The 27,668-nt window shown below is 43.9% G+C and overlaps 1 protein-coding gene across 1 annotated transcript; it reads right to left on the reverse strand.

Annotated features, from left to right (window-relative positions):
* Positions 1 to 8,088: 8,088 nt before the first annotated feature.
* LOC112258663 (serine/threonine-protein kinase 17A) lies at positions 8,089 to 24,169 on the reverse strand. The gene is made up of 7 exons (XM_024433189.2): positions 23,707 to 24,169; positions 17,767 to 17,979; positions 12,660 to 12,804; positions 11,305 to 11,431; positions 11,132 to 11,180; positions 10,778 to 10,957; positions 8,089 to 10,049 (listed from the first exon to the last, which is right to left on the reverse strand). Exons 1-7 carry the CDS (start codon positions 23,802 to 23,804, stop codon positions 9,764 to 9,766), a joined length of 1,098 nt encoding a protein of 365 aa, XP_024288957.1. The 5' UTR covers positions 23,805 to 24,169; the 3' UTR covers positions 8,089 to 9,763.
* Positions 24,170 to 27,668: the final 3,499 nt, after the last annotated feature.

The following is a 27,668-nucleotide window of genomic DNA, read 5'->3' on the forward strand; positions in this document are numbered from 1 at the left end:
CCCCCACCCCAATCCCATAATTAATCCTGACCTGGTTTATCTCAAGGAATAACAAGGACAAGGGAAGACATATCGAGGGGCTCCTCAATTGAACTACAGTGCCTTGCGAAAGTATTCGGCCCCCTTGAACTTTGCGACCTTTTGCCACATTTCAGGCTTCAAACATACAGTTTTATATCTTTATTTTTTTGTGAAGAATCAACAAGTGGGACACAATCATGAAGTGGAACGACATTTATTGGATATTTCAAACTTTTTTAAATCAAAAACTGAAAAATTGCGCGTGCAAAATTATTCAGCCCCTTTACTTTCAGTGCAGCAAACTCTCTCCAGAAGTTCAGTGAGGATCTCTGAATGATCCAATGTTGACCTAAATGACTAATGATGATAAATACAGTCCACCTGTGTGTAATCAAGTCTCCGTATGAATGCACCTACACTGTGATAGTCTCAGAGGTCCGTTAAAAGCACAGAGAGCATCATGAAGAACAAGGAACACACCAGGCAGGTCCGAGATACTGTTGTGAAGAAGTTTAAAGCTAGATTTGGATACAAAAAGATTTCCCAAGCTTGAAACATCCCAAGGAGCACTGTGCAAGTGATAATATTGAAATGGAAGGAGTATCAGACCACTGCAAATCTACCAAGACCTGGCCGTCCCTCTAAACTTTCAGCTCATACAAGGAGAAGACTGATCAGAGATGCAGCCAAGAGGCCCATGATCACTCTGGATGAACTGCAGAGATCTACAGCTGAGGTGGGAGACTGTCCATAGGACAACAATCAGTCATATATTGCACAAATCTGGCCTTTATGGAAGAGTGGCAAGAAGAAAGCCATTTCTTAAAGATATCCATAAAAAGTGTTGTTTAAAGTTTGCCACAAGCCACCTGGGAGACACATCAAACATGTGGAAGAAGGTGCTCTGGTCAGATGAAACCAAAATTGAACTTTTTGGCAACAATGCAAAATGTTATGTTTGGCGTAAAAGCAACACAGCTCATCACCCTGAACACACCATCCCCACTGTCAAACATGGTGGTGGCAGCATCATGGTTTGGGCCTGCTTTTCTTCAGCAGGGACAGGGAAGATGGTTAAAATTGATGGGAAGATGGATGGAGCCAAATACAGGACCATTCTGGAAGAAAACCTGATGGAGTCTGCAAAAGACCTGAGACTGGGACGGAGATTTGTCTTCCAACAAGACAATGATCCAAAACATAAAGCAAAATCTACAATGGAATGGTTCAAAAATAAACATATCCAGGTGTTAGAATGGCCAAGTCAAAGTCCAGACCTGAATCCAATCGAGAATCTGTGGAAAGAACTGAAAACTGCTGTTCACAAATGCTCTCCATCCAACCTCACTGAGCTCGAGCTGTTTTGCAAAGAGGAATGGGAAAAAATTTCAGTCTCTCGATGTGCAAAACTGATAGAGACATACCCCAAGCAACTTACAGCTGTAATCGCAGCAAAAGGTGGCGCTACAAAGTATTAACTTAAGGGGGCTGAATAATTTTGCACGCCCAATTTTTCAGTTTTTGATTTGTTAAAAAAGTTTGAAATATCCAATAAATGTCGTTCCACTTCATGATTGTGTCCCACTTATTGTTGATTCTTCACAAAAAAATACAGTTTTATATCTTTATGTTTGAAGCCTGAAATGTGGCAAAAGGTCGCAAAGTTCAAGGGGGCCGAATACTTTCGCAAGGCACTGTATATCTATGGGGTCTCTGTCTACATGGTGTGGCCCTGAGGCTAGTGTGGTTCTGATCCATTTGTTACTGTAAAGGGCCCTTTTAAACAGTAGTCCTCAGACAAGAGGGAACACTGTGTTCTTCTCCTGACAATATTTGTTTTCTAGGGCCCTCGACACTAGGCCCCCCATCTGTCATAACAGCACAAAGTAATAATAGTTGTTTATTTAGTGTACTTTTTTTTTTACAACTTTTATTTCCCAGCGTGTCATTGATAAGCAGCAGTAAGAGCTGGCTTGCGTAAGAGGCCTAGAATCCCCACTGTGTTTACATCACCAGCCCCCCCCCCGACCCCGTTGGTCATGTTTCTAAGGATGAGTTTATTTTTCTCCTTTACCAAATTAAAATATACAGTGTTCTTTAACTGACCACAATCTCCTTTGGAATGTTCTTTTTCTAGTATAGTTACAAGAGATTTCTACTGGGTCAAAATATGCTTTTACAGCTGTTGTAATTGTACTGCCTCTGATTCTCAAATCTCTTCACATCCAATGATCCAGGTACAGTAAGATATAGGGACTTACAGGCTCAAGATGTGATACTCAATTAGATACAAATATGTGCACAGTCACAGCTCTGTGGTAGGTATCACCCCCCCCATTTCAAAGCCCAGTATTCTGTTGAATAACAGTATTTGCGCAGTCTATTTTTAGACACTTGTGTGTACTGTACACTGCCTGTCTCTGTGTGTGTGGCTTGTGTGTACAGTACACAGGTCTATAGGGACGGCAGTGTACTCCAGCATGGAATTGGAACATTGTGTACCTTGCTAAACTCATTATTCTGATTCTAACACCCCTTTAACATCCTCTTGACAGGCTTACGGAAGCTTTTTGTTTTTGTTTACCACAATCTGTGACTCGGAATTCGATCGATCATATGCTTTTCTTTAGGTTGGCACTTTTTCTTCCCTCCCACAATTGGGGCCAATGAACCTTGGAGGTGACAACCCCAGTGCTCAGCCAACCACAAGGTTCTTAGAGGTGAAAACCTGGCGGGACACACATCCAATCATTTCTAGCCCCAGTTATTGTTTAGTTATTCCAATGTGCATCTGCTTCTACTGTCTGAGTTGCAGGCACATTGAAATGATGGAGAAATCCTATTCTAGCTTTAATCCAAGGCACCACTATAAACCACAGGCATTACTCAGTAACGGGAGTAAAATGATCTGTGAATTACAGGATCATTAATGACCCCGACTGTGGAACATGGCCTAACCATAGTATATTACCCATTTTGACCAGGATGACTGTGGAACATGGCCTAACCATAGCATATTACCCATTTTGACCAGGATGACTGTGGAACATGGCCTAACCATAGTATATTACCCATTTTGACCAGGATGACTGTGGAACATGGCCTAACCATAGTATATTACCTATTTTGACCAGGATGACTGTGGAACATGGCCTAACCATAGCATATTACCCATTTTGACCAGGATGACTGTGGAACATGGCCTAACCATAGCATATTACCCATTTTGACCAGGATGACCCCGACTGTGGAACATGGCCTAACCATAGCATATTACCCATTTTGACCAGGATGACATTTGGCCTAACCATAGATTACCCATTTTGACCAGGATGACTGTGGAACATGGCCTAACCATAGCATATTACCCATTTTGACCAGGATGACCCCGACTGTGGAACATGGCCTAACCATAGCATATTACCCATTTTGACCAGGATGACTGTGGAACATGGCCAACCATTTTACCCATTTTGACCAGGATGACCCCGACTGTGGAACATGGCATATTACCCATTTTGAACCATGGCCTAACCATAGCATATTACCCATTTTGACCAGGATGACTGTGGAACATGGCCTAACCATAGCATATTACCCATTTTGACCAGGATGACTGTGGAACATGGCCTAACCATAGCATATTACCCATTTTCACCAGGATGACTGACCCAGTCTTAGAAGATGTATCTTTCAAGTAAAATATCTGACTTAAAAACAGAAATAAACTTTGATTGAAGAAATCAAGTCTCTCCTGTTTGTTTGCCATTGAATAACAGAGGAGGAAAGATGAGGCAATTTGTCCTGGGAGTTGTAGGACTTGTTACCTCTTGACATTCCTCTGAAGGCCCCTCTCTTTCCCCACAGCAGTAGCCACCTCTTACATTATTTAAGTTTATCATCTGTCAGTTTATCCTGAGACAGGTTAAAGAAAAAACTCCTTAAACTTAAATTGGCACATCTGACGGATGGTGTAAGAAGGTAGAGTCAGAGAGACAGACGATAAAAGGAGAGTGTTAGACACGTGAGTGACTGGTACATTAGGTATGTTAAACGCCCAGGTGAGGCTGGGACAGAGAAACCCACTATTCTGAGGGCTAGGGGCTTTTCCTCGCCATAGTGTTATTACTGCTAAGAGCTCTGATAACATTGTTACAGAAACACTTTTCCACGACCTGTCTGGCCTCGCCATTGTTATCAGCGGGTTTTTTTGTTGTTGTGCACAACGATTTGGCCGATTACATCAGGAAGTTTCTCACAATATGAACATCTGACTCTAATGACGGCATTATACACACACACACACAAACACACCTCTGTGGGAGTGGGAGTGGGAGTGGGTTACATCACAACAGAAAGGGAAGGAGGTGGAGTGGAGGAGGAAGAAGCTGCAGACACACAAATGAAACGATGACAGCCTTTCTTCTCGTTAAAGTGTCCGGTGGATCCCCGAGCAACCTTGAAAGTATTCTTAGAGGGTTCCAACAAGTTCTTCCGTGGTATCCTGATAAATCAGCTGGTCCTAAACTGTAAGAACACAGGTTTATTGGTTTCCCTGCCTCCTCATCAACACACCCGGCGGAACAGAACCAGTAATACCAGCTGCCATGGCCATCATATCATCACGCAGCACAAGATTGTCACCATTCTCCTTTACGCACACACAAAATGACAGTTATGTCACCAAACCAGAACCAAAAACAGCTAATGCCAGCCACCAGCTGAAACCATCATGGTAAATAGTCTGATCCTCATCTCACATGGGCACACCAAGTGGCAGTTATGTCACGTCACTGACGAATCGCAAGTCATAGCTTGCAATTAAATCCAGGAAGCCAGTTTTATTGTTCCCTTCCTCTTTGACAACTACAAGCGTGGCAGAGTAGTTGAAGTCACAGGGTAGAGAGGTATTGAGAAAGACAGTTGGAGCATGAGATAGGCCGGGAGAGGAGGGAAAGGCCAACAGTATCAGCCTATAGCAGCTAGAGAGCGTGTTGTGTACTTGATTGTTCCCCGACCCCAGAACCCCAGAGCTGAAGTGAACAGTGTACATGTGATTGGGATGGAAATGACTAAGAGCTCTGAATGATCCAGACCGCTAGATTCAGTTCTGTTCCCCCTCACTCTGAAACACTGGACTCCCTTACTCGCTAGTAGAGTCACAGTGAGCCCACAGAGTTCATTGTAGGTGCCTGCGTGCGTGCGTGCGCCCAAACAACTGTATTTGGCAGTATTTTTATTGCTGTCAGTAAGCTTACCCACCACACAGAAAATGAACCCTATAAGGACTGGCTTAGCTGTGCCTCTTGTTTTGATTGTGGCCTTTTCAAAGGTATTGAGTTGAAGTTGAGAAGATCCCCCTGAGTTGAGTATCACCAAGTTCAATAATATCATTTCTGCCAATGCTGCCTGCCTCTTCCATGTTGTGGCAGGATGCAGTTGCCACAGACCGAGAAAAAACAGACATCAGCCATCTGACCTAGCAACTTTTTGTTTAAAATGCTTTTGTGTTCTTAAGATTTTTTTTCCAGGGAAAGAATAAATAGCTGTGCTTAACCAAAGGCATTCAATGTCTTGGCTGAGAATGCCTCGCCATGAGAAACATATTACCCGTGGTTAGGATAGTCTTTGTGCTCTCTGAACATTTTCTTTTTCTCTCTTCAAAGCGTGACTTAACTTGTGAAAGCAATTTTCTCTTTATTTTGTCTTAGTTGATATCTACAGAGGACACAAGCAGAACGTCACTACACAGTAGAGGAACAGTATTTGCATGTGCCATGGTTGGTCTTGTTATCAATAGGAAACACTACTGGCCATGAAACACAAAGATATGAACCTCTGGGTCTTTTCTCATTGAGTCTTCTCTCAGTCTCCTGTGAACTGCACTTGATGACATGAGATACTTGAGGTCAATGCTGGAATGTAACACAACAAGTAAACTAATTGGAGAGGGCCAGACAAACAGGCACATACCAGATGAATTGGTATGTCAATGAACTGCCAATGTTGTAGGCTACACTTGAGCTACTAGAGGGCAACTAGAGTCATTTGCTGGAACACAGTTGGATCATTTGTCGGCCTGGGGAATGGAATGCCCTGTGATGTGACGAGGGGTTGATAGATTGACAGGCTTGTTCACTGGAATCTAATTGCTGTACCATTAACAATGCCTTAATAATTGTTCACATACAAAGCTTGTCAAACTGATACAAGTTCTGATATTTAAAAGGTGAGCAGGTCCTGAGAGAGAAGAGCGTAAAGGGGGTGGGGTGGAGAGAGGGAGTATCCTAAGGCAGCAAGTAGGCAGGGGTATAAAAGAAAAGAGTCTGGGCCATTTTATTCCCATGGTGTCAGCTTTTAAATGTCCTTAAGTATTGAAATAGAGCATGGTAAGGACATGTGTTGGCTTGGTCTTTCATACGAACAGCCTTCACACTAATCTCACAAGGAAGATCTCTCGAGACGTCATATCGATATGATCTTATGGAACAAAGTCCAACATTCTATTTGCATAGTATTTGCTCTTTGCTCAAACAATTCAAATGAACACCGGTCCAGTGGTCCATATCCCTAATTCCAACCTGTTGTCAAACATGGTCAATCTTGGTTTTGTAACTGGTGATGTTGAGTTCAGTCAATGGTGTCTATATGGGAAGACAAAAGATTCCTCCTCTTCCCCACATTCTGCTTTTCTGATTTCCTGTTACATGTTCAACTCAGGGATCAAGGTTGTGACAACTTCTGCTCTTTTAGGATGCTTGGTTACCAGGGAACAAAAAGCTTGCTGGCTGCTTTTAGCAGGAACGATTTAGAATTCAGACGTCTGACACTTTCCGAACGGCCACATTTTGTTTTGTACATCAGCAAAACAGTTCACACAGAGTACGACTAACATCATGGCTGGAGATGTGAAGGGGAAGGGCAATGGAGATGAGTTAGATGCTGTAACAGATCATTGAATCAATTTATGTCCTGCTATGGTGGAATAAGATGGCCAGGACTGATAAACTAAAGGAAACCCTCGACGCCAAAGCCTTTGCATCTGCTTCTCATCCAGAGCAGGTTATCTTAGTGTCTATGGAAGCTTGACTTTATTCTTTTCATCTATATTGGTCCAGTGGTTTTGAGCTGTAGTTCTTCCGTGAAGGCGCTGGTCTTGATATAACTACACCAGAATTAATTTTTAAAAATCCTCACAATGGCTGTCTTCCAGATATCAGGACACAATGTTCCCGCAACTGTGAAACCCAGCAACATAGGCTATGACTATTACCTCTGTCATGGTTTGCATAATGTGTGCGTGCGAGGGTGTGAATGTGTGTATGGGGTTGGTAGGTGTGAAAAAAAATAGCAATGGTGTAAAACAGAGCCACTCCTGCTGAGAAAACAAAGGCTATATTAACACGGGTGAATAAAGTGAGGGGGAAAGTTACTAACATTTGCATTCCAAAGGTCTGAGGAGCAGGATATAAGGGAAACAGTCACTCCAGGCAGGGCCCGTCTCTCCGTCTGTATAGAGCTCAACACGGCCTGAGTGGAGCTAGCTGGACTTAGTGACGACCTTCAGCGGAAGAGCACATTAAAGCAAGAATCCAGAATGTTGGCATGCAGGGACATTGTCTCCCTTGTTTACTTGCAGAAGGTTAAACAGTGTGTGTACACACACACACACACACACACACACACGTGAAGAAAGCGTTGCAGCATGTCCCTTTAAGTGACACTGGTATTTCCTGTGAAGAGTAGCGAGATATTTCTGAAAACCCATCAGTTCTTCTTGCTACATTTAACTTGTTTCCCCAAAAAGACCAAAAACAGGAAAGACAGACACTTGGGAAATGGTCTTCAGTGTAAACTAAAGATACTGTAGTTTGAGGAATGTTTTTCAAGTGGAGAGACTTGATATGCAGCACACAAGAGGAGAACAAGGTTAAAAATGGGTCTCAATGGTTCCCCGGTCCTTTGTACAAGGAAATGCATTCTAACCAGACTTATGCTTTGTGGTTGAGGGAACAAGACACGCAGTGGTTGTTCCATGCCTAAACAGAGCACACAATGAAGTCAAAGTCAAGATGAATAGTTTAATACAAAATGTACATTTATTGTTCTTCGATAAATCTTTGCGAGGAATGCCATCAACATTTATTCATTTCAATGTAACGTCCACCTGGACACAAGTGCAAACCTGCCTGAAATTCATGAGCAGTAACCAGGAATGAAAGTCACAAGTACAGAGTCGAGATTTTTAAAAAAAGAAAAGAGGCATACAATAATTATTAAAATGTTCATACATTATGGATCTTAAAATATTTTACAGATTATTCTTACACTATCAAACAATACACACTTCAGTAATTTCTGAGAAGTCCTCAAGAGTAATTTCTCTTCACTCTCAAACACCACATATCCAAAAGGAGCCTTCTTCAAAGCCTTTCAATTGGTTGCAATTCATTGAACTGTCATTAAACGCCACAATTCAAAATTATGACATCATTGAATCCTAGTCACTTCCTTTCAAAAAGACATTTGTTCACAAAGCCTGAAGGGAAATATATTGTGACATATCCAATATGGCAAACTGATATTTCAAACATGAGTACATGGAAATTGTGCAACAATAGCAACAACAACAATCTCACAAGAATAAACAGAAACATCAACACAGCAGGTGAACTATATGGCACTTGGTGGAAACAGGTGATGTAAATATATTAACAGATGGTGGGAAGTGGCCATGTACATTTGTGTCTTAATTAATCATTCAACTAAACTGTGCCTTTTGAGCCATTTCATCAAGACTTTGGTTAATACTTTGATCCTTTGTGTAGTTCATTCTTAAAATAAAAAGTGCTTTAAATTGACATCAAGATTGTCCTTACACTAAACAAAGGATGTGATTTAATTAGATGTGGTGATTGAGATGGCTTTCTGTTTGGAGGCCTGAAGTGGTCATATGAACAAACAAAATCAGAGAAGACTATTTAACCCTTCTGACTGGTTTCTGTGAGGGCACTCCCCTAACACAGTCAGTCAGTTTTCCTTTGATGCGTAGGCAGCATCTCATCTAGGGACATCTGTCTAACCACATTGGCATCCTTCATAATCAACATCATCATGAAAGGCATTTAAGGTTCAGACCTCAACAAAAAGCAAAGCGGTTCCAACTTCCTGTTGGCCAACGTCATTTCCTCTCAGCAGTTACATCCTCACAAAGGAGAGGCGAAGTTCTGGTTCAAAGGTCGGTGAGGGAGTGGAACATGAAGGGCAGCCAAGGTGAGAGCCAACAAGGGATCAACCCAGCCTGGGACAAAGCAGGACTTCCTTCACTGAGAGTGCAGACCAGACCAAGTGATGGATGAAGTCAGTCCCACTGTTCTAGTCTTCTTAGCCGAGCACAAAGAACTGGCCCACTCCTTCCATTCACAGCACTCATACAGTTACAGTACCCTCGCTACACATGCATTAAAGTGTGTCAGTGTGGCTCATTACCAGATGCCACGCATCAGCACACTATCAGCACAGGGTAACATGCATCAAACACGCATGACGTACTGCACATCGTCAGCTGAGCTCAGACAGATATCACATCCATCGCAGCAGTAGCAGCAGCACACATACAGAGTCAAACAGAGCTGGAGGCCCTGCATCGGACCAGACCAGGTCTCACTGGCTTCCAGACAGTGTCCATTCTGTGACAGCAGTCCAGTCAGTCACTACATACAGTGTCTAGTAGAGCCCTTCCTCAGCAGATGAGCTCCTGTTGGATCTCTGGCAGTGCGGGGAAGGGCTCAGAAGTGAAGGAAAAGGCATTGCGGCCTGTCTTCAGGTCTACCTGACCGGGGCATATCAGGTACGAACCCATGCTCTCCAGCTCTGGGGAGGGTGCCGGGCTCTCAGGCTCAGACTCTGATTGGCTGGTCTCAGGCTCGTCCAATGAGGGTAGGGAGCTGGCGTGGACCTGGGTGTAGAGGTCAGCTGCTCCAGTCAGCCAGGGGTGGTTAAGGCACTCCGCTGCAGTGGCTCTCTTTCTGTGGACACACAGAGAGAATGCGTGTCAGATCTCAAATCAATCATCAATGTCTAGGCAGCAAGGACTTTAAAGCTTCTGTTCATCAGTTTTGAAAGTAAAACTGAAATAGCTAATGTGAATATATGTAAAGGAAAGCCAATGGTAAAAAGGTGACAAATATGCAGTTATATAACTTCCTGTCCCTCCCATTCCCTCAGACACTCTTCTTTCCTTGACACAGTCTTTTTGAAAAACCACCAAAGCCCACTGTTTCATTGCAGTCTTTTCCCCTTTTTGGGATTACTCAGACACACAGGAATTTTTCCACTTAAAAAAATTTATTAATTATACTGCCGATAATCTGCAGCAATTAAATTATATTGAGTGAAGATTATGGGCCTGGATCACAGCGATAGACCACTGCTGTTTGTCATTGAGACATGATGGTGACATACAGTATCTAGCCCTTCTGTGCTGGAACACTTGATCAAATAGTGACAGTGGTGACACAGAATGTGTTAATAGTCAAAACGTAACAAGGACCATTATCCTTATATTAAATTATTAATATATACGTTACCACGCATCGGGAGACTTAATGAGGATGTGCTGCAAACAGCAGTATGAATGACATCATTCACCTGTTAATCAGTGTTGAACTCACTATGGGACATGTGGGAGAACATCTGTCGGGCTGTGGCACTGAACTGATTGAGTGTTGAGTCTTGAACCTATCCTGTTCCTCACCTGGGGTTTTTGAGCAGCAGGGTCTTGATGAAGTCAATGGCGAGGGAGGAGACGCCCTCGAAGGCATCCTGGGAGTAGTCCACATTGACCTGGGAGATGTTCAGGAAGGTCTCCTGCTTGTTGTCCCCCAGGAACGGAGACTCGCCCGTCAGCATGACGTAGGTCAGGACCCCTATGGACCTGAGAGATGAGGAGGGAAAGGTGTCAGACTACAAGACATGGGGAAGTATTTTTCTCAGATTTCCACTGTGGAGCTGGCTGGTGATCAATATTTTATGGCTTCTGGAAAAACCAAGATGTATTGAAGACACTAGCTGATATCTGCTTGACACTGTCTCTTTAGCTCATACTCACCACATGTCTGTCGCTATGCTGATGGGTTCATAGTTCAGGATCTCTGGAGCTGGAATAGCATAGACAACGCCAATTAGTCCTAATAAACATTTTACAGTACTGACATTAAGAATTGCTTATCTATCTTCCTTATTGATATAATCTGACTGCAGAAGCCAGGAGGCAGGACTCACCCACATACTCCGGGGTGCCCAGGATCTCTCGGACTTCTGTCACACTGTCCATGCTTCTGGACAGGCCAAAGTCCACGATGCGGATATCACCCAGTGGGATGGCACTGGTCAGCAGGATGTTCTGGGGCTGAGAGGCGAGACCGAGATAGACAGATTAGACCAAATCCAAAGAGTGCGTGGTAAGTGAATTTACAGTCAGAGGTCACATACCATGCTTGATAGATAGTTAATCAGTTGAGTAGTCATTGAGCCTCAAGGCCTTCCACTAAAGAGTCTAATCTACCTCTACATGAATAAGCCAAACCCAGAGTGTACAGCCTCAGAGAGATTCAATATCCCTAAACCAGGTTCATCCCCTTAGCCTATTAGAGGATTCCTAGGAAAGGTGGGATGTCTTGGAGGGCCTATCACATTAGATGGCTCCTATATCATATACGATGCTTAACCTCTGGGTCATACTGGCTAGATTCCTGGCCTGGGGCCTTTGGCCAGGACATCTTGGGGGACCAAGTGGCACAGCGGTCTAAGGCACTGCATCGCTAGAGCTGTATTACACACCCAGGTTTGATCCCGGGCTGTATCACAACCAGCCGTGATCGGGAATCTCATAGGGTGGCGCACAATTGGCCCAGCGTCGTCCGGGTAAGGGGAGGGTTTGGTGGGGTAGGCCATCATTGTAAATAAGAACTTGTTTTTAAATGACTTGCCTAGTTAAATAAAAGGTCAAATAAAATAGAAAAATCTAGGATAAATGAAGGACCAAGAGAGACAGACCAGAGCCAGAGACAGCAAGCCTGTGACATTTCACCAGGAATAGATTTAATACTGTCTATCACTGGGGGAGTAGAAAAGGAAAATGGGGAGCCAATCAAATCTAGTCTGAGGACAGTCGGTTCAGTCCCCCTCACCCAAAAACCCTGCTCATTATCAACAATACAAATGTTTTTGACATCACAAAACAGACCTATAAGACTTACAGCTTTTGTTCTGTGTCTTCTGTTACACAACCCTGCAGTATTTACAAAATAAGTTCTAGAGAGAAACCAGACCCTGACAGGGTTCATATGTAAGAGCAGGAACTACAGGACAAAAACTACGTAGCATTCACATACAAACAGTTGTCACTCGTTAAAAGCTAACAGAGTAACTTGGATGGGCGTCTTTATTTGCTAGAATACAGGAAGTGTTACTGCTCTGCCATATTAAGGGGTTCTCATTGCTTAAGGGGAGAAATATGGCAGTTGAGAAACAGTCGTCCATTCCAGGAGTGTCCTGTTTTTTTCACTAGTCTCGCTTTGACAGCCGTAACTTGTAGCGGGTTTGGTTTTGGGTTCCAAGAAGAGCTTTCTACTGACCTTCAGGTCCAAGTGGACCACATTGTTGCTGTGCAGACAGGCCACGCCGGTGAGGATCTGTCTGGCCAACCTGATCACATCCTTCTCTGTGAAGGCCTCGTCGTTCTCCGCAACACACTGGTTGAAGATCTCTCCACCGGCAGCACTGGAAAACACAGAGGCAAAGGAGGATCAAAATAGAACCATAGTGATGAGATGAACAACAGTACATGTTTATCATATCTGTAGTTTTTACTGAGCATTTACACTCATGAAGTCTACACCCTTACACTGTAAATCACTGCATTTGTACAACTATCAACTCAAACATGGCGACAATGCCAATCCCACCCCTATCCCGTTATCACATACACAGTGAAGTGTTACGCAACTGGCCCTGTGGTTATTGTACTTTGGGCTTGGGAACAGGGTCCGTGCTCCACATCCACACACAAAGCATGTGACTCCTGTCTGTGGCACTCCGACGTTCCCACACGGAAATCAGAAGAAAAATGGTGCCTCCCTGACCTCAGCTTTGACTCGAGATACGAGGACCCATATCAGTCAGTGCCAGCCCCGGATAAGGCTTTCCAGAGTTACACATTCCAGATCAGTTAAGTCAAAAACAAAAAACGAAGGGGAAAGAATTTCAAATCTATCGAACTAGAGATCCCTGTTGTATAATAAAGAGTTACCTAAGACTTGAGACAGTGACAGCACACTGAAACAATCCCATAGTTTACAGTAGTGGATTACCACCACACTGCTGTGTCGCTCCCCCAAAATTGGAAGTTTATCCAATCTGGGCACCCACTCCCAACTGCTCAGGATTAGTGGGGAGGGGGGTTGTCCTATTTTTTGGATCCACTTAGAAAATAGAAAGGCCAATTAACAAAAATGAGATGTGAGCATTTTAATTTGTTAAGGCAAATGCCTGGTTTGTCAATTCTTGTCATGCTTGTGTAACAATGGTAAGCAATGCCGTCCGGGACATGGCAGATTTATGTTGGATGTTTCTCCAAAGCAGATGAAAAGCCTGGAGAGAGGACGCTTGCCAAATAGCACAGCCATGTGTGGGGGATTTAGTCAGCACACATGCTTTTTATCTATGACCATGGCCCGGGCATAACTGTTACATAACCACACCTTCTAATCCCTGGGTAGCCCCGCACTGTTGCATCCCTACCTTTACTGTCCTCAGCTGTGAAAATATGAGATTGTGTTTTTCTGGATATCCATCATTGCGCCATATAAATCCCCTTTCGCTTGGGGCTCCACACATTTAATGCTGGCTGTCTCTTTTGACCCCCCCCCCCAAAAAAAAATAAAAAAGTGTTGGTGGAAGACTACTAAAAGAAGAAAGGCGACCAAAGTCCCTACAGTACACATGTATACCAAATATGCATAGCAGTCCTAGTTGACCAGTTTTAGGATAGAGGAAATGAGAGACATCAGTGTGTCGTTGGAAGCATGGCTTTGATTTATGCTTGCTGACAACTGCATGATTAAAAAAAAATACATTCAAAAAAATAGATTGTGCCACTCATCATTCGTCTGTTCCATGTGCTGGGTCTCAATTTAATACAATTGACTCAAATAGGTCTAATTATCCCACCCCTTCCTTTCCCAGTTTTAACTAATTTACCAAAAGGCGAAAAACAAAAATACCCTCCAAAATACTTCAATAAACTCTCATCTAGGAGGAGGAGACAAGGCTTTTAGTACTAACAAGAGCCATCCTGTAGAAATTAAATGGACTGAGGACTCTGAAAGCACTATGGAAAGATCTGATACATCTCCTGCCATCATGTTTGTATGGTCTCATTTCTCCATCTATGCCTCAGTGGATCAGTCTCCCCACTGTCAGTCAGCAGATAGATGACATGGAATGGTTTCCCCATCCACTTAAGACAGAATAACTGTGCAGAGTCCCATCAAAGAGATTCACAGTAGCCGTCACCCGCAGAACATTAGGGTTGGGCGGAGGGCGGGCAAAGAGCTACTTGAGAATGAGCTGAAGACCGACGAGCCATGACTTCCCAATGAGAGAATGTGGGACAGAGTGTGTATTTACGTATGTGCTTCACAATATTGGCTGCATTCTCACAAGCCAACTTGGTTAGTCTGGGCTTAAGATCTCCAGGAATAGGCATTTTACTCTTGCTGGCCAGCTACCAAACCTCAAAGCCTACTACTGATCACTTCTCACAGGGCCTGTGTGTTGACTGCATAGTGTACTCAGCACAGTACATAGACTCTGGTTTCAGAGTTTCAGAGTTGAAGGCCAGCCCATGTCAGACAGTGGAGATGTGTGTCAAAGACTCGTATATAATCCATTTACTTATCCGAGGACTGCATACATTTTGAAGTGACAAAGATAAATGGCTGACATGGACTGGAGGTGAGGGTTTCAATTTGCATTACGTAAGATGTTTCAAAACCCATACAAAAACATCAGATACAGTTACACTTAAGGATGAAAGCAGAATTAAGAGGACAGAGGGGGAGAAAAAAAACAACAACATCATCCTCTTTCCCAATTACAGAGGGGCTGAAAAACTGTTCTAGAAAAAATAACCTCAGGAATGATTCCATCAGCACTGAAAGATCAAGCTTGAGTGAGTCAAAGTGCTACATTTTCATCAACATATCCTGTAAAGCTTTAAAGCTGCTCTCAAGTTATGATTGGCCGGGCAATCTGTGGACCCGACTGCCATTCCCAAGACTATCCGATTGCCTGTAATTGGTTAAGATTTTGAGTTCCTCTTATCTGAAGTTACCTCAGAGTTTACAGCAGTGTCATGAGTTCAAAGACTGAGGTGAAACGTACAGTATTCACAAAATGTGTAACTCATATTGTTTGCCAGATAAACAAATATGTAGTGACTGAGGGTTGGACCAAACCTTCGCCGTGCGTACACTGACCTTGAAAAACAAACGTTGGGTGACTTGGTTCATCTCATTTTCCCACATATAATGTAGACCTCTAGAAATGCACCTGCACAATACTGTATTTGTCAATATGACAAAAACGTAAGATGTTTGGTCTCATCCTAGCGGGTTGTTTGATCTCTGGTAACGTCATGGGTTTCCTTGACAAGACATGTAGAGTTGGGAACACACAGATGACAATCTAATGTTTGTTGGAGAACCATTGAAGACATTTATTTCGTGCAACTATTCACCACCATCAGAAGCAGGCCATGGACTGTGCCCCTAGTACAGAAAACCATCAGAATGCGTTCTAAGCAGAGATGATGCAGGTTAATTTCTCATTAAAGTGGCATTTTCGGTTAGACTAGTCATTATGTGAGGTGTTCGCACAGACTGGGTTTAGACTTACTGATGAGGAAAAGTTTGTTTCTCGCTCCCATTTCTCATACGTTGCGTGGGGATGTGGTTGTGGCTATGTGCAGACCAATGTGTGAGTATGAGTGTGAGTGTATGCGCATGCTACTTTGTGTGTGTGTTTTCTACTTTTGGGAGCATTACTAACTGCTTCTATGTAAACCCACAGGAAATGGAACATTATTCTCTGGTTTGCAGCAAAGCTAGCCCACGCTGAGGTCAGAGAGCCCTTTAACAGGCAAAGAGTTCACAGTCGTACAGGCTGCAACAGCATCTCAATGGCTGCAGATTACCAGGTTAGTAGGGGATTTCACTAGGAACCATAACCTATACTGGGATCTGGATGAACATAGGCCTAGAAGAATCTCCAAAGAATCTCCAGAACTTTCAGACAGACAAAGGACAACTGCACAAATGCACAAGGAAGCGCAAAGTTATCTGGCAGCTAGTGCGGGGCTATGGACCAGTGCCTGCCCCTGCAGGCAGGAAATAGTGGCTCTGCTTCCTCTTTCAAACTGGGGTCCAAGGCCAAGCACATACCACCACCACCCCCCCTCCCTATAGGGAACCTTTTGTTCTGCGGGAGAATTCTATGTCTAGGACGGGAATGGGTGGAGATGTCTGGTCATAAACCACCCACCAGGGTCAGGAGGGGACACAGTCTTTTGGTCTTCTAGATGAACTGGTTGGTGGGGTGTGGTCTATTTGTAATGGGGCTTGGGGATCATTACAATGCTTGTTACCATCTCTGGCTCCTAATTAGAATGAGACCAGAGTGGTCACGGAGGACAGCCATGACACATACGCTAGATAGTAGTCATAGGATATGACACCAGACCAGACAGAGCCTTTCCTTCCACCCTGACCTCATTGCTTTGTTGATCAGATGGATGCAGCTCAGATGCTGACTGGTTCACCTGTGTTTGGATAGAATGGATGCTTTGAAGCATGATGGAATAATTTGACTGATGCTAGTTTCACGTGACAAATACTTATTCTCAAGAATCTTCAAAATTGAGTCATTTGGTCCATCTTCGTCCGTTTGTTTATAGAAGCACTGACACAATCATAGTCAGGCAAGGTAACAAGAATCGGAGATGTGGCTATGAGCACAGCGACCAACCACAGGGGAGTTATCATTTCCTTATAAGGTTACAAGGTTCAAGCAGGCCTGCGTGTGTTTGGCGTGCGTGTTCATGCAGCTGTTTCTAAAGGTGAGAAACTCTTGATTGACACGCAGCTGCATCCTCAGAAGAAAGAGTGCAAACACAGGAAGTTGACGTGTGAGGGTTAGACTGGAGAGATGTAATCTACCATTTTTCAAGAAATTCAACGCTGACATTCGCGTCACTCAACATCCTGTCCACGCAAGATCTCATGCGGTTTGAAACAAAGAGGACATTAAAAAAATCCCATGTTTTATATGAGCAGAATACATTTTTACTCAGGCGACCGGATCAAAACCTCTCGAAACTACACAGAAAGAGAAGAACCTGCAGAGACGCAAAGTTTTCGGTAAATGGCGCATAATGAGTTTATTTCCCTCCTCATTAGGAACCTTATCATTTCATCCCATTTTTCCTGCCAGTGCTGCATTGTGGTGGAGCATCAACATGTACGGAGAGTTTAAAGGGACTTCTAGATTACAATCACCAGCATTTTCTCCCATCACTGGCGACATGACCTAAGGGTGGTGCAGAGATCCAAACACACACTCACATACTGTGCACACCACGTTTTTCCATGGTCTTTGCGTTTTGATGCATACGAGTTAACTCACCACTCGAGGATGAGGATGATCTCAGAGTTGGTCTCATAGACCTCATGCAGCGCCACCACATAAGGGTTAGCCTTGGCTGACTCCAGAACAGCGATCTCGTTGAGGATGTCCATGCGGCAGTCCTCGCCCTTCCGACGCTTCCTCAAGAACTTGGCAGCGTGCTCCGTCCCTGTCGCCTTTTCAATGCACTTCTTCACCACAGCAAACTTTCCCCTGGGAAAAGAAAAATAGTGGGGGAAAGGGATATGTTGAATAATCAGAAACACAATTAGTTTCATTTACAGTAGGCTTACACGTTTGATTTGGTTGTCTTCAATGTCTTATCGGTAAATCTGATTTGCCATGAACCTGCAGGGAGTAATCATGGGAGAGAAACAGCAATTACAGCACTGAGAGCTCCAAACAATTATAACACAACCAATAAAGCAAAAAATAAAATAAATGCAGTGCAGTGAAACGGATTAAAATAGGTAGGATGCACAGGCCACTGAAAGACCACCAAGGAAAATGAGGTGGACTGAGTGGTATTACAAAACAGAGGGATACACATGGAGTTATCAACCATTGTTATGCATTATAGGACTGATGATGAGCACCAAGTGATAGGCTCCCTCATCAATGTAGTAAGATTTCCTTCTCTCCTCTTCCTCCTCGGTGGAGGGCCTGACGGGCAGGAGGTGGGCCCCAACTGTCACTCCTGAGTGGCTGTATGGACAGGCGGGGGGGGGGGGAATAAGACTAATAGCACTCTTTAAAAGTCAACATAAAGAGAGGAGTGCAACAGCTTGGCTTGTCTGTCCACAAGCCCCACCCCCAGAGAAAAGAAAAGAGGAACGTACAACCACAATTCTAGAATACCATCTGAGCATTCCATTTGCTGCTGCATACATTGATGGATTCAGCAGAGGTGTTGTGGGTCAGGCTGCGGGTGTGGGCAGGAAATCCAATGTGTAGAATCACCCCACTGTGTCCAGCCTTCTACAAACACTATCCCAGGGTGATAACGGAGCCTTGTACACTTCCCATTCTTACAGCTGACAACAGCGGGGGACAAATGGAATTCCCAAACGCCTACACCCAGACCTTAAGCAGGACCCTACATCTCCTCGGACAGCCACACAAAGGCCTGTGCAGGCTTACCAGCAAACATGGCAGCCCAGCAAACATGGCAGCCCCTGCACTAGGACCACCCACTTCCCGGGGGCTGGACTCAGGGAGAAGTGGGTCCAGGAGGCCACAGCAGAGTCCTCCTAACCCCTGAAAAAAAAACAGAGTCCGCAACTTCACTTACCAAATCATTTGGCATCCCTGTTAGTGAATTTTGGCCTTCCCTCGCTTCCCTGGTTCAACTGACAACTGTTTCTGCCATGTTACTTGACATACAACAGACACTGTTTTAGAGTCAATGTCTTTAGCCAGACTAAGCCTGGCAGTGAAAGGCAACCATTCATAAAAACTGCACAGGTAGACAATGGCATCCCTACAGTTCTGCTATTAAAAGCAGTGTCTGTATGGAGAGGGAGTGTAAACTTGGTGCTGGTCATTTTCTCACATCTTACCTCCAGGACGGCTGTACTGTAAACCTAAGCCTGCTATTCCTCCTGGATGTTAGCTGGCACAAGTCCATTCCCTGTGGGCTGTTCCTCCTTCCCCTTTCTTCACTCACTGGTTCCCAGCCCTAGTGAGGATTGCTAGGGCACATTGTTCCAAATCAAAAAGACCCAAACCAGTCAAAGTCAAAGCCTTTCTCCTTTAATTAGCCAATTCCACAAGTTCAGAGCAGCTACCTCTGTGCTGGGAACTGCCGATGATATTAAAAGACACCACAGGCGATGCTGAGGAGCAACAGGAGGCCTTTTAAGATGGTGACAACAGGTCAAAGGTTGCTAAACTAGGCCATCATTACCCTGCTGTTTTCACACACTGTCTGTAGTAACACACCAGAGACAAGAGCACAGGGGTTATAGGTGGATACAGACATAAAATTCAACATGCTTCTAATGTCTGATCCATGAGAGAATACATGACTTTCAGCCTTCTCCTTGAGCAGGAAGCTGCTCCTTAGAGACACTCAGACAGAAATCACATCTGCCACTTGAAGTTTGTCTTTAACATTTTGTGCAAATCCCAAATCCCACAGAAAAGGCAATTATGTAGACACACCAACACCTGATTTGCAGATCTATCATTATGCAGCTTCACATCATCATGTCTGCATGTATGTGGTGTGTCACTCCCCAAATCAACAGGGGATCATAAAAGGAAGTTTTCATTCAGTATGCATAGTGATGGCACTAATTTAACTGAGAAATGTTTTTTCCTGTGGGGTCTGTGTTTCTCGAAAGGGGAGTGACCCAGACATGAGTTACTCCCCTTTTGAGAAACATAGACAGCTGATCGCCTTCAGCTGCCTCACACAGTACAGGCTGGGTTCCTCTTCATAAACTCCTCTCAGACGACACAAAAACCTATTGACAACCCCTTTGCTGTCCTTCTAAATCATAGTGAAGATAGTGAAAATCTAGGCTAAGTAAATATCAGAGGACACCCATTTGACCTAGAAACAGGGATCGGTTCCAACTAATTCAAAGTCAATATCTTTCATGTCAACTCTTGTAACTTGTTCTCAAAGTCAAAACTCTTCTACGTTATCTAAATGCCTGATTTTTGTGTGAGTATATTTACAGAGAGGGAGGGGGGGGGGGTCATTGAAGGGAAGCAATCAGGGGCAGATTTCAGAAGCCTTCAAAAGGTGTTACTGCAGGTTTACCAGGGGCCACAATGTCTCAAACATAGTGAAGAAGGGGGGGAAAGAGATCCATCCCTCCTCTTCTACTGGCCATCTAAATCTTGACAAGCTGCTCTTCTGGCATCCAACACAGCTCACATTCCTGCACTTAATGGGATTTATGAGGCCAGATCAGGATGTTGTGGGGGCGAGGAGGTAATGAGAGGAGGATGAGGATGAGAGAGAGAGAGATGGGGGCGGAAGAAGTGCTGAGAGGACGCTGGGCTCGCTCAGAGCTCAAACAGCTCCCCCCAGGTCCTGGCTGCTGGCCCAGGATGTCCCATGGTGTCAGACAGGGAAATCTGGCTGCTACCAACTGCCAAAGTGAATGAGTCTTTATTTAGCAGCCGACTGCATACTATCCAGAAAAGAGAGAAACATGTAACACCTCCCTGTCTCCCACTCCCTATGAAGTTATAAAAGGACAGTTGCATGGGGTATTGGTACAATATCACCTGAGACAGAAACGATGCAATGACCCAAGTCCAGATGAGTTAATAATCCTAGTCAACAGGTTAGAACTAAAACATTTTGGCCCTAGGGAAGTAGTAGCCTGGCTACTGGCTTTTTAACAGGAGTTTAAAATCTCTGAGACACACCCCCCCCATTCAACTGCCTTGGAATGCACACATTTTAGTGTCTGTGTTCAAATGCATTGTAGGTCACACTCGCTGATCTGTGGAGAACAACAGGGGGCCGGAACAGGGCGGAGGGAGACTGATGGTAATTGCACGTTATCCCCCACCCTGACCTCCAGGACAAAACAGGGCTGATTGGCAGGGAATTAGCCCACTGTAACAATCCCAAACAAACAGCCATGGGTGAGGCTGTAGGCATGGTCTGGATTCTGGAACAAACAGAATAATAGCAAACATCTCTTCCTGTGTTAATAGCTTGTGTGTGTGCCAGGGATTCCTTGGATGGTGGAGATATAGAGATAGGGAGCTACTGAGGCCAGTGATGGTACATGTAGGTCAGAGCATATTTCATGCTAATAATACTGGGGCTGGTAAAATGCATTGCATATTCACCTTTCTACCGAGGGCCCCCACAGCAGTAACAGTTAAAGAGGGGAGAGATGGGGATATAGGGTAAAATTATTATCTCAATTCAGTTTACAGGGGACAGAATGTGGCACAATTGAAGGAGAATCAAAGAAGTCTCACAAGCCATTGATTGAGGCTAGGGATAAATTCATTATGGAGGACATTTTTTGTGCTAGTGTTGATACTCTATGTGTATCATGAGCATAAAAATGGTCCTGTTGTAGAATTAAGTAACATTCAACATACCATCCACCCCAAAATAAAACAGCACACAGGAAAAACGAGGTTGATTTAGCATCAATTTATCATCTCAAGTCCTTACTCACGAAAAACATGTAGCCTACATACCAAAACCAGCTCTCAGACTACAAGAGAGACATAATTATGATGCTCTTTATTGCGACTGAAAATATGCGCCTGCGTTGGTGTCATCCGAACACTCCATTTAGTATGACACGTTTCATATGGTATGTATTCATTTGTGGCTGTCCATCATTCATTTAGTATGATATATTACAAATTGCAATTCATTCATGTTATTTATGTTACGAATTCCAATTTGCTGTCGCTAGCAGCTGCTAACGTTCGCTAGCAGCTGCTAACGTTCGCTAGCTGCTGCTAACGTTCGCTAGCTGCTGCTAACGTTCGCTAGCAGCTGCTAACGTTCGCTAGCTGCTAACGTTCGCTAGCTGCTAACAGTTGCTAACGTTCGCTAACGTTCGCTAGCTGCTAACAGCTGCTAACGTTCGCTAGCTGCTAACAGCTGCTAACGTTCGCTAGCTGCTAACAGCTGCTAACGTTCGCTAGCTGCTAACAGCTGCTAACGTTCGCTAGCTGCTAACAGCTGCTAACGTGCGCTAGCTGCTAACAGCTGCTAACGTTCGCTAGCTGCTAACAGCTGCTAACGTTCGCTAGCTGCTAACAGCTGCTAACGTTCGCTAGCTGCTAACAGCTGCTAACGTTCGCTAGCTGCTAACAGCTGCTAACGTTCGCTAGGCTAGGAGTTAGGGTTAAGCATCAATGGTGAAAAAGGTACTCACTTGTCATACTTGAGTAAAAGTAAAGATACCTTAATAGAAAATGACTCAAGTAAAAGTCACCCAGTAAAATACTACTTGAGTAAGTCTGACAATATTTCATTTTAAATATACTTAATTTCAAATTCCTAATATTAAGCAAACCAGATGGCACAATTACATGTTTTTATTAGGGGATAGCCAGGGCATAATTTACAAATGAAGCATGTGTTTAGTGAGTCCACCAGATCAGAGGCAGTAGGTATGACCTCATGATAAGAGTGAATTTTACAATGTTTCTGTTCTGCTAAGCATTCAAATGTAATTGAGTAATTCTGTGTGTCAGGGAAAATGTATGGAGTAAAAAGTACATCATTTTCTATAGGAATGTAAAAGTAGTAAAAAACTATAAATAGTAAAGTACAGATACAACCAAAAAACAGATATAGTACTTCAGTACTTTACGCCACTACTTAACATGCTTAACATGTAGTAAGTCGTTTCAAAGTTGCTAAAATTGTCCATTATGAGAATCCAACACGCATGCTAGATGTTCGTGTTAAACACCTGGCCAACAAACCATTTTTTTTGCCATAAGTAACCATAGCAAAAGTAACACACTAAATTGATGTATTCCGGATGTACGTTTACTATATTACGTATAGTCTATGAGACAAGGCTGGTTATACTTAAATCAAATTCCAGAAATATTAGGCCTCACACAAAGAATAAATCCCACAGATTTCCCTTACAAAAAAACAAAATGCCAACTACACAAAACAATTTCATGGGCGCAGATCGAGAGTCTTCATAGCAGTGTCAGCGCAACTCATCCGGATTGGGCCGACACCGTGAAATGTTTACTTATTCCCGTTTGCACGTGCAGAGAAAATTACAAACGTTTCCAATTTGTAATCTCTCACTTTAAAGACTGAACAGTGTGTTTACCCCTGCCTCCCCGTGTTTACTTCGCACTGCAGCACGCTTTGATACCCATTGTAGCGCATCATTTCATGATCTGGACAGGGTAACATATTAAACATTTCATGATCTGGACAGGGTACACTATTAAACATTTCAAGTGATTTACCTGCCCAATTCTCTGCCAAGCAACTCATAATTGCTCGTGAAAGGATCGGTCCTAATTCTCGTGTGAATTTTTGTCACCATCCCGTTCTTGTTCATCATTGCTTCGCAGTCCGTTTGGAGAGAGGTGATAAAATATATTTCCTTGTCAGAAGTTATATTTGCTGTTCTACACGTTCAAGTTAATTTCATCACAAAAAATACAGAGGAAGATAAATTAAGAGAAAAATGTTGTAATAGAACAGCAAACTTCTCAGCACAAAAAAATGCCCAGGTGAATTCTGTGACCCTCAGAAATAGACGCTGACTGACAAGAAATAGAAAGATTAATCATTCAAATATGAAGGAACTGGTAATACACCGCAGCTGTAATCAAGACAAGCGCGGCATGTTGGTTTGCGTGTGGATAGACAGTCCCAAAATTGAGCTCTATCTCAGGGCCAGGCTTTCTCAGTGACGCTGTGACATGAAAGCCAATGGTAATTTGACTTTGTTAAGGGGGAGGGTTAAAGTCAGTGCGCATACTACGACACGGCTGATAGACAGGCACTAGCCTTACTTGGGGTGGCATTCAACAGGTTGCCTACTCCTACTGCCTCAGTAGATGTCTTTAAAAAATTGGACACAACTACACCTCTTATGCAGGTAGTAAGTAACCAAACATTACCGCCTACTACTTAGATTGTGCAACACACACACACACACACCTAAAAACAATAAGGGTTTGATGTAACAGAAACATGCTGTAGGCAAATGAGCAATCAAATGTGTCAATCATTACTTTGGGCAAGATTTTACCAATTGAGACATGCATCTCTCCCACATATACTGCAATTATGGCAGTCAGTCAGACTGCCCATGGGGCATGATGCTAGGAACTGCTCTTCTCTCCTCCTGAACATGTGTCCTTCACCCCACCACTGGGAGTGGCACATTTTATGTCAGTGTCCCTGCCCTGCTGCCTGTCATCGAGCAAGAACATACAACATGTCCCCATCCATTGGCAGACAGATTCAGACAAAGAACACACAAAGTAGAACTACCATGGCCTGAAATATCATGGCCCGTAACAATGTTAAAGTCCAAAATAACTTGAAAAGTAGGCCAGTCGTCAAGGAACGCAGTTTTCCCTTTATTTTACAATGACATAATTTCATCAGGACCCAAAATAATAAGAAAGCATCCCTCCCTGGGCAGCCACAGTTGAGACCCAGTAAATTGGGCAGCCACAGTGGAGACCCAGTAAATTGGGCAGCCACAGTGGAGACCCAGTAAATTGGGCAGCCACAGTGGAGACCCAGTAAATTGGGCAGCCACAGTGGAGACCCAGTAAATTGGGCAGCCACATTGGAGACCCAGTAAATTGGGCAGCCACAGTGGAGACCCAGACAATTGGGCATCCACGGAAGAGACCCAGTAAATTGGGCAGCCACAGTGGAGACCCAGTATATTGGGCAGCCACAGTGGAGACCCAGAAGATTGGGCAGCTACAGAAGAGACCCAGTAAATTGGGCAGCCACAGTGGAGACCCAGTATATTGGGCAGCCACAGTGGAGACCCAGTATATTTGGCAGCCACAGAGGAGACCCAGAAGATTGGGCAGCCACGGAAGAGACCCAGTACATTGGGCAGACACAGTGGAGACCCAGTATATTGGGCAGCCACAGAGGAGACCCAGAAGATTGGGCAGCCACGGAAGAGACCCAGTATATTGGGCAGCCACAATGGGTCCCAGTAAATTGGGCAACATGCATGGCAGGACTTCAGGCATCCTCATTAAGTAATTGCTGTTTACAACTGTCAGTAGAGCAGAGCAGAGTGAGTTGGCCCATGATGCAGCAGCACCAGGCCTGGGCTGGGCTCCGTCCCCTGGGAAATGTGTCACCTAAGCACCAGAGGCTTGCTGACATCACGGCTGGCCTGGGCTGAGGATGTTCAATGTTATAGGGCTGAAGGCCCCTGTGTTGGGGTGGATTGCCCCCTGGACAAACAGAGCTGGTCATTCTGTATGGGGGATAGTTTTCCTACACAGCTGAGACACATCCCAGACAATAAAGGAGTGGTGGGGGGGAGGTTGAGGTTATGACCTCACTTTACAAATGGTGTAGAGTGGAAAGACCACATGTGGCAAGGTGCCATATTGATCTTTATCAAGCCATTCATTCACAGGACCAGTCAGCTTACAGCGTCCTGCTGTAGCAGAATGCAAATGTACTGCTGCTGTTGACGTTGAATATCAATCAATGGTGTCATAATGGTAGGAAACATAATTATCTTGAAATTGGGTGAGTCTTTGTTTTTGTACATGATAGCCCAATCTTCATTCCCTGTGTTTATACTGAAGGAGAGATATGTGAGCAGATAAGCGGGAAAGAACAGGAATGCATAAATAATGCAGAACAAAAGAAAAATGGAAAGAACCCAATCTAAAATTCAGACGGCTATTTCTGGTTGTCAGGTGGCCATTGAAAACTACTAATGCGTCTTAGAAAATCGCCACCGGTCTGGGGCACAGTATTTAAGTAGAAATATACTTTTACTTTTTACTTTGACTCAATTATGACAATTCGGTACTTTTTCCACCACTGTATTTCAGTACATTTTAAACCAGATACTTTTAGACTTTTACTCAAGTAGTATTTTACTGGGTGACTTTCACTTTTACTTTAGTAATTTTCAATTAAGTTTATCTTTACTTTTACTCAAGTATGACAATTTAGTACTTTCCCCACCACTGCACAGCACAGCACGGTACGACACAGCACAGCACAGGACAGCACAGACAAGGGATTTGTTTAAGGTTACCATACCAAACCTTATTTGTCTTGCCACAAACAGAGCGGTGAAAAAGTAGACTTATTGAGAATTGGACATTCCAGGGGGCCTGTGAAGTCATTAAGGACCAGTGACTATGGGTTACATAACCCTGTAATGTTGCTGCCTGCCTCCTCAAATTGTTACCTTAAGTCTGGGCTGGGTGCGTTCCAAAACCTTGACCCCCATCGCTATCACCCTGCATTAAACCGGGGTCAGAGTCCATACAAGCCACGCTAAGGAGGGGGCTCTACTCGGCCCCTGAGACCTAATGAAAACATACCAGTGAATTAGCCTGCCAGCCTGCAGTTCAACTCACATACATACGAGATGTTCAGCCGTGAGCTGGGGACCGTGAGCACATTCAGAGGGACTGGAACCAATCGGTCTGGACTGCTGTCGGTTTTAAAAAAAAGAAGCTTTGTGTGTAAGTTTTGGATCGGTACCGATAGATAAAGTGTCAAAGTTATGTGCCCGATGTTCTTCAATTGGCATTTGAATGGTTCTGTATATCAGGGAACATCTGAACTCCTAGCTATGTACGTAAGCTAAATGGTTCCATTCAGAAAAAGAATAGCTTAAAATTGTGTGCAAGTCTTACATGACCATACGGTAAGCACACGTGAAAAAGAAACAAACAAGCACAGAGGTGTGGCTGGGCACGTTGTCTCAGTCACAACATTGCAAATCCAATGGCATCCAATAGCACTGAGAGACCAGCTAGAGACACAGACAAACATGTCAAGGCAAAGGGCCCTCTAAGTGAATCTTTCCTCACAAGACTGATCATGTGACACACAATCCTTCCTAACATGAGGTGTCTGCCATCATCCGTGTGGAGGGAGAAAGAGATGAGTGTAACGTCGCGGAGGAATTGGGAACTTAAGGACTTGAAGACAGATCAGGAGGAATGTACGCTGCCAAGCACCCTTAGTTACAACAGCCATTAAGTTAGTGAAACAGATCTTTTGTCCAATTAATCAATATGGTCATTTCTCTTCTTTTCTCTTTCTTAGTGCCACTAGGGTCTGTTAATGGGGATATTTGTTATATAAGTGTTTTTCTCCCTAGGCCTAGACCCTGTCACATGCTGGTAGATAGACATCTGCTGCTGTTCCATTATGAGGCTCCTCAGAAACCATCCTAGAGTAG

Source organism: Oncorhynchus tshawytscha, linkage group LG09, assembly GCF_018296145.1.
Source record: "Oncorhynchus tshawytscha isolate Ot180627B linkage group LG09, Otsh_v2.0, whole genome shotgun sequence".
Taxonomy (NCBI): domain Eukaryota; kingdom Metazoa; phylum Chordata; class Actinopteri; order Salmoniformes; family Salmonidae; genus Oncorhynchus; species Oncorhynchus tshawytscha.

Bases quoted from the DNA above. Each gene is read 5' to 3' on its own strand.
- LOC112258663 (XM_024433189.2), bottom strand. From the start codon at position 23,804: ATGATGAACAAGAACGGGATGGTGACAAAAATTCACACGAGAATTAGG. The intron at 11,432-12,659 runs GTCAGTAGAAAG...CTCGCCTCTCAG, and splicing joins TGGTCCACTTGGACCTGAAG to CCCCAGAACATCCTGCTGAC. The intron at 10,958-11,131 runs GTGAGTATGAGC...CTCATCTCTCAG, and splicing joins AGCATAGCGACAGACATGTG to GTCCATAGGGGTCCTGACCT.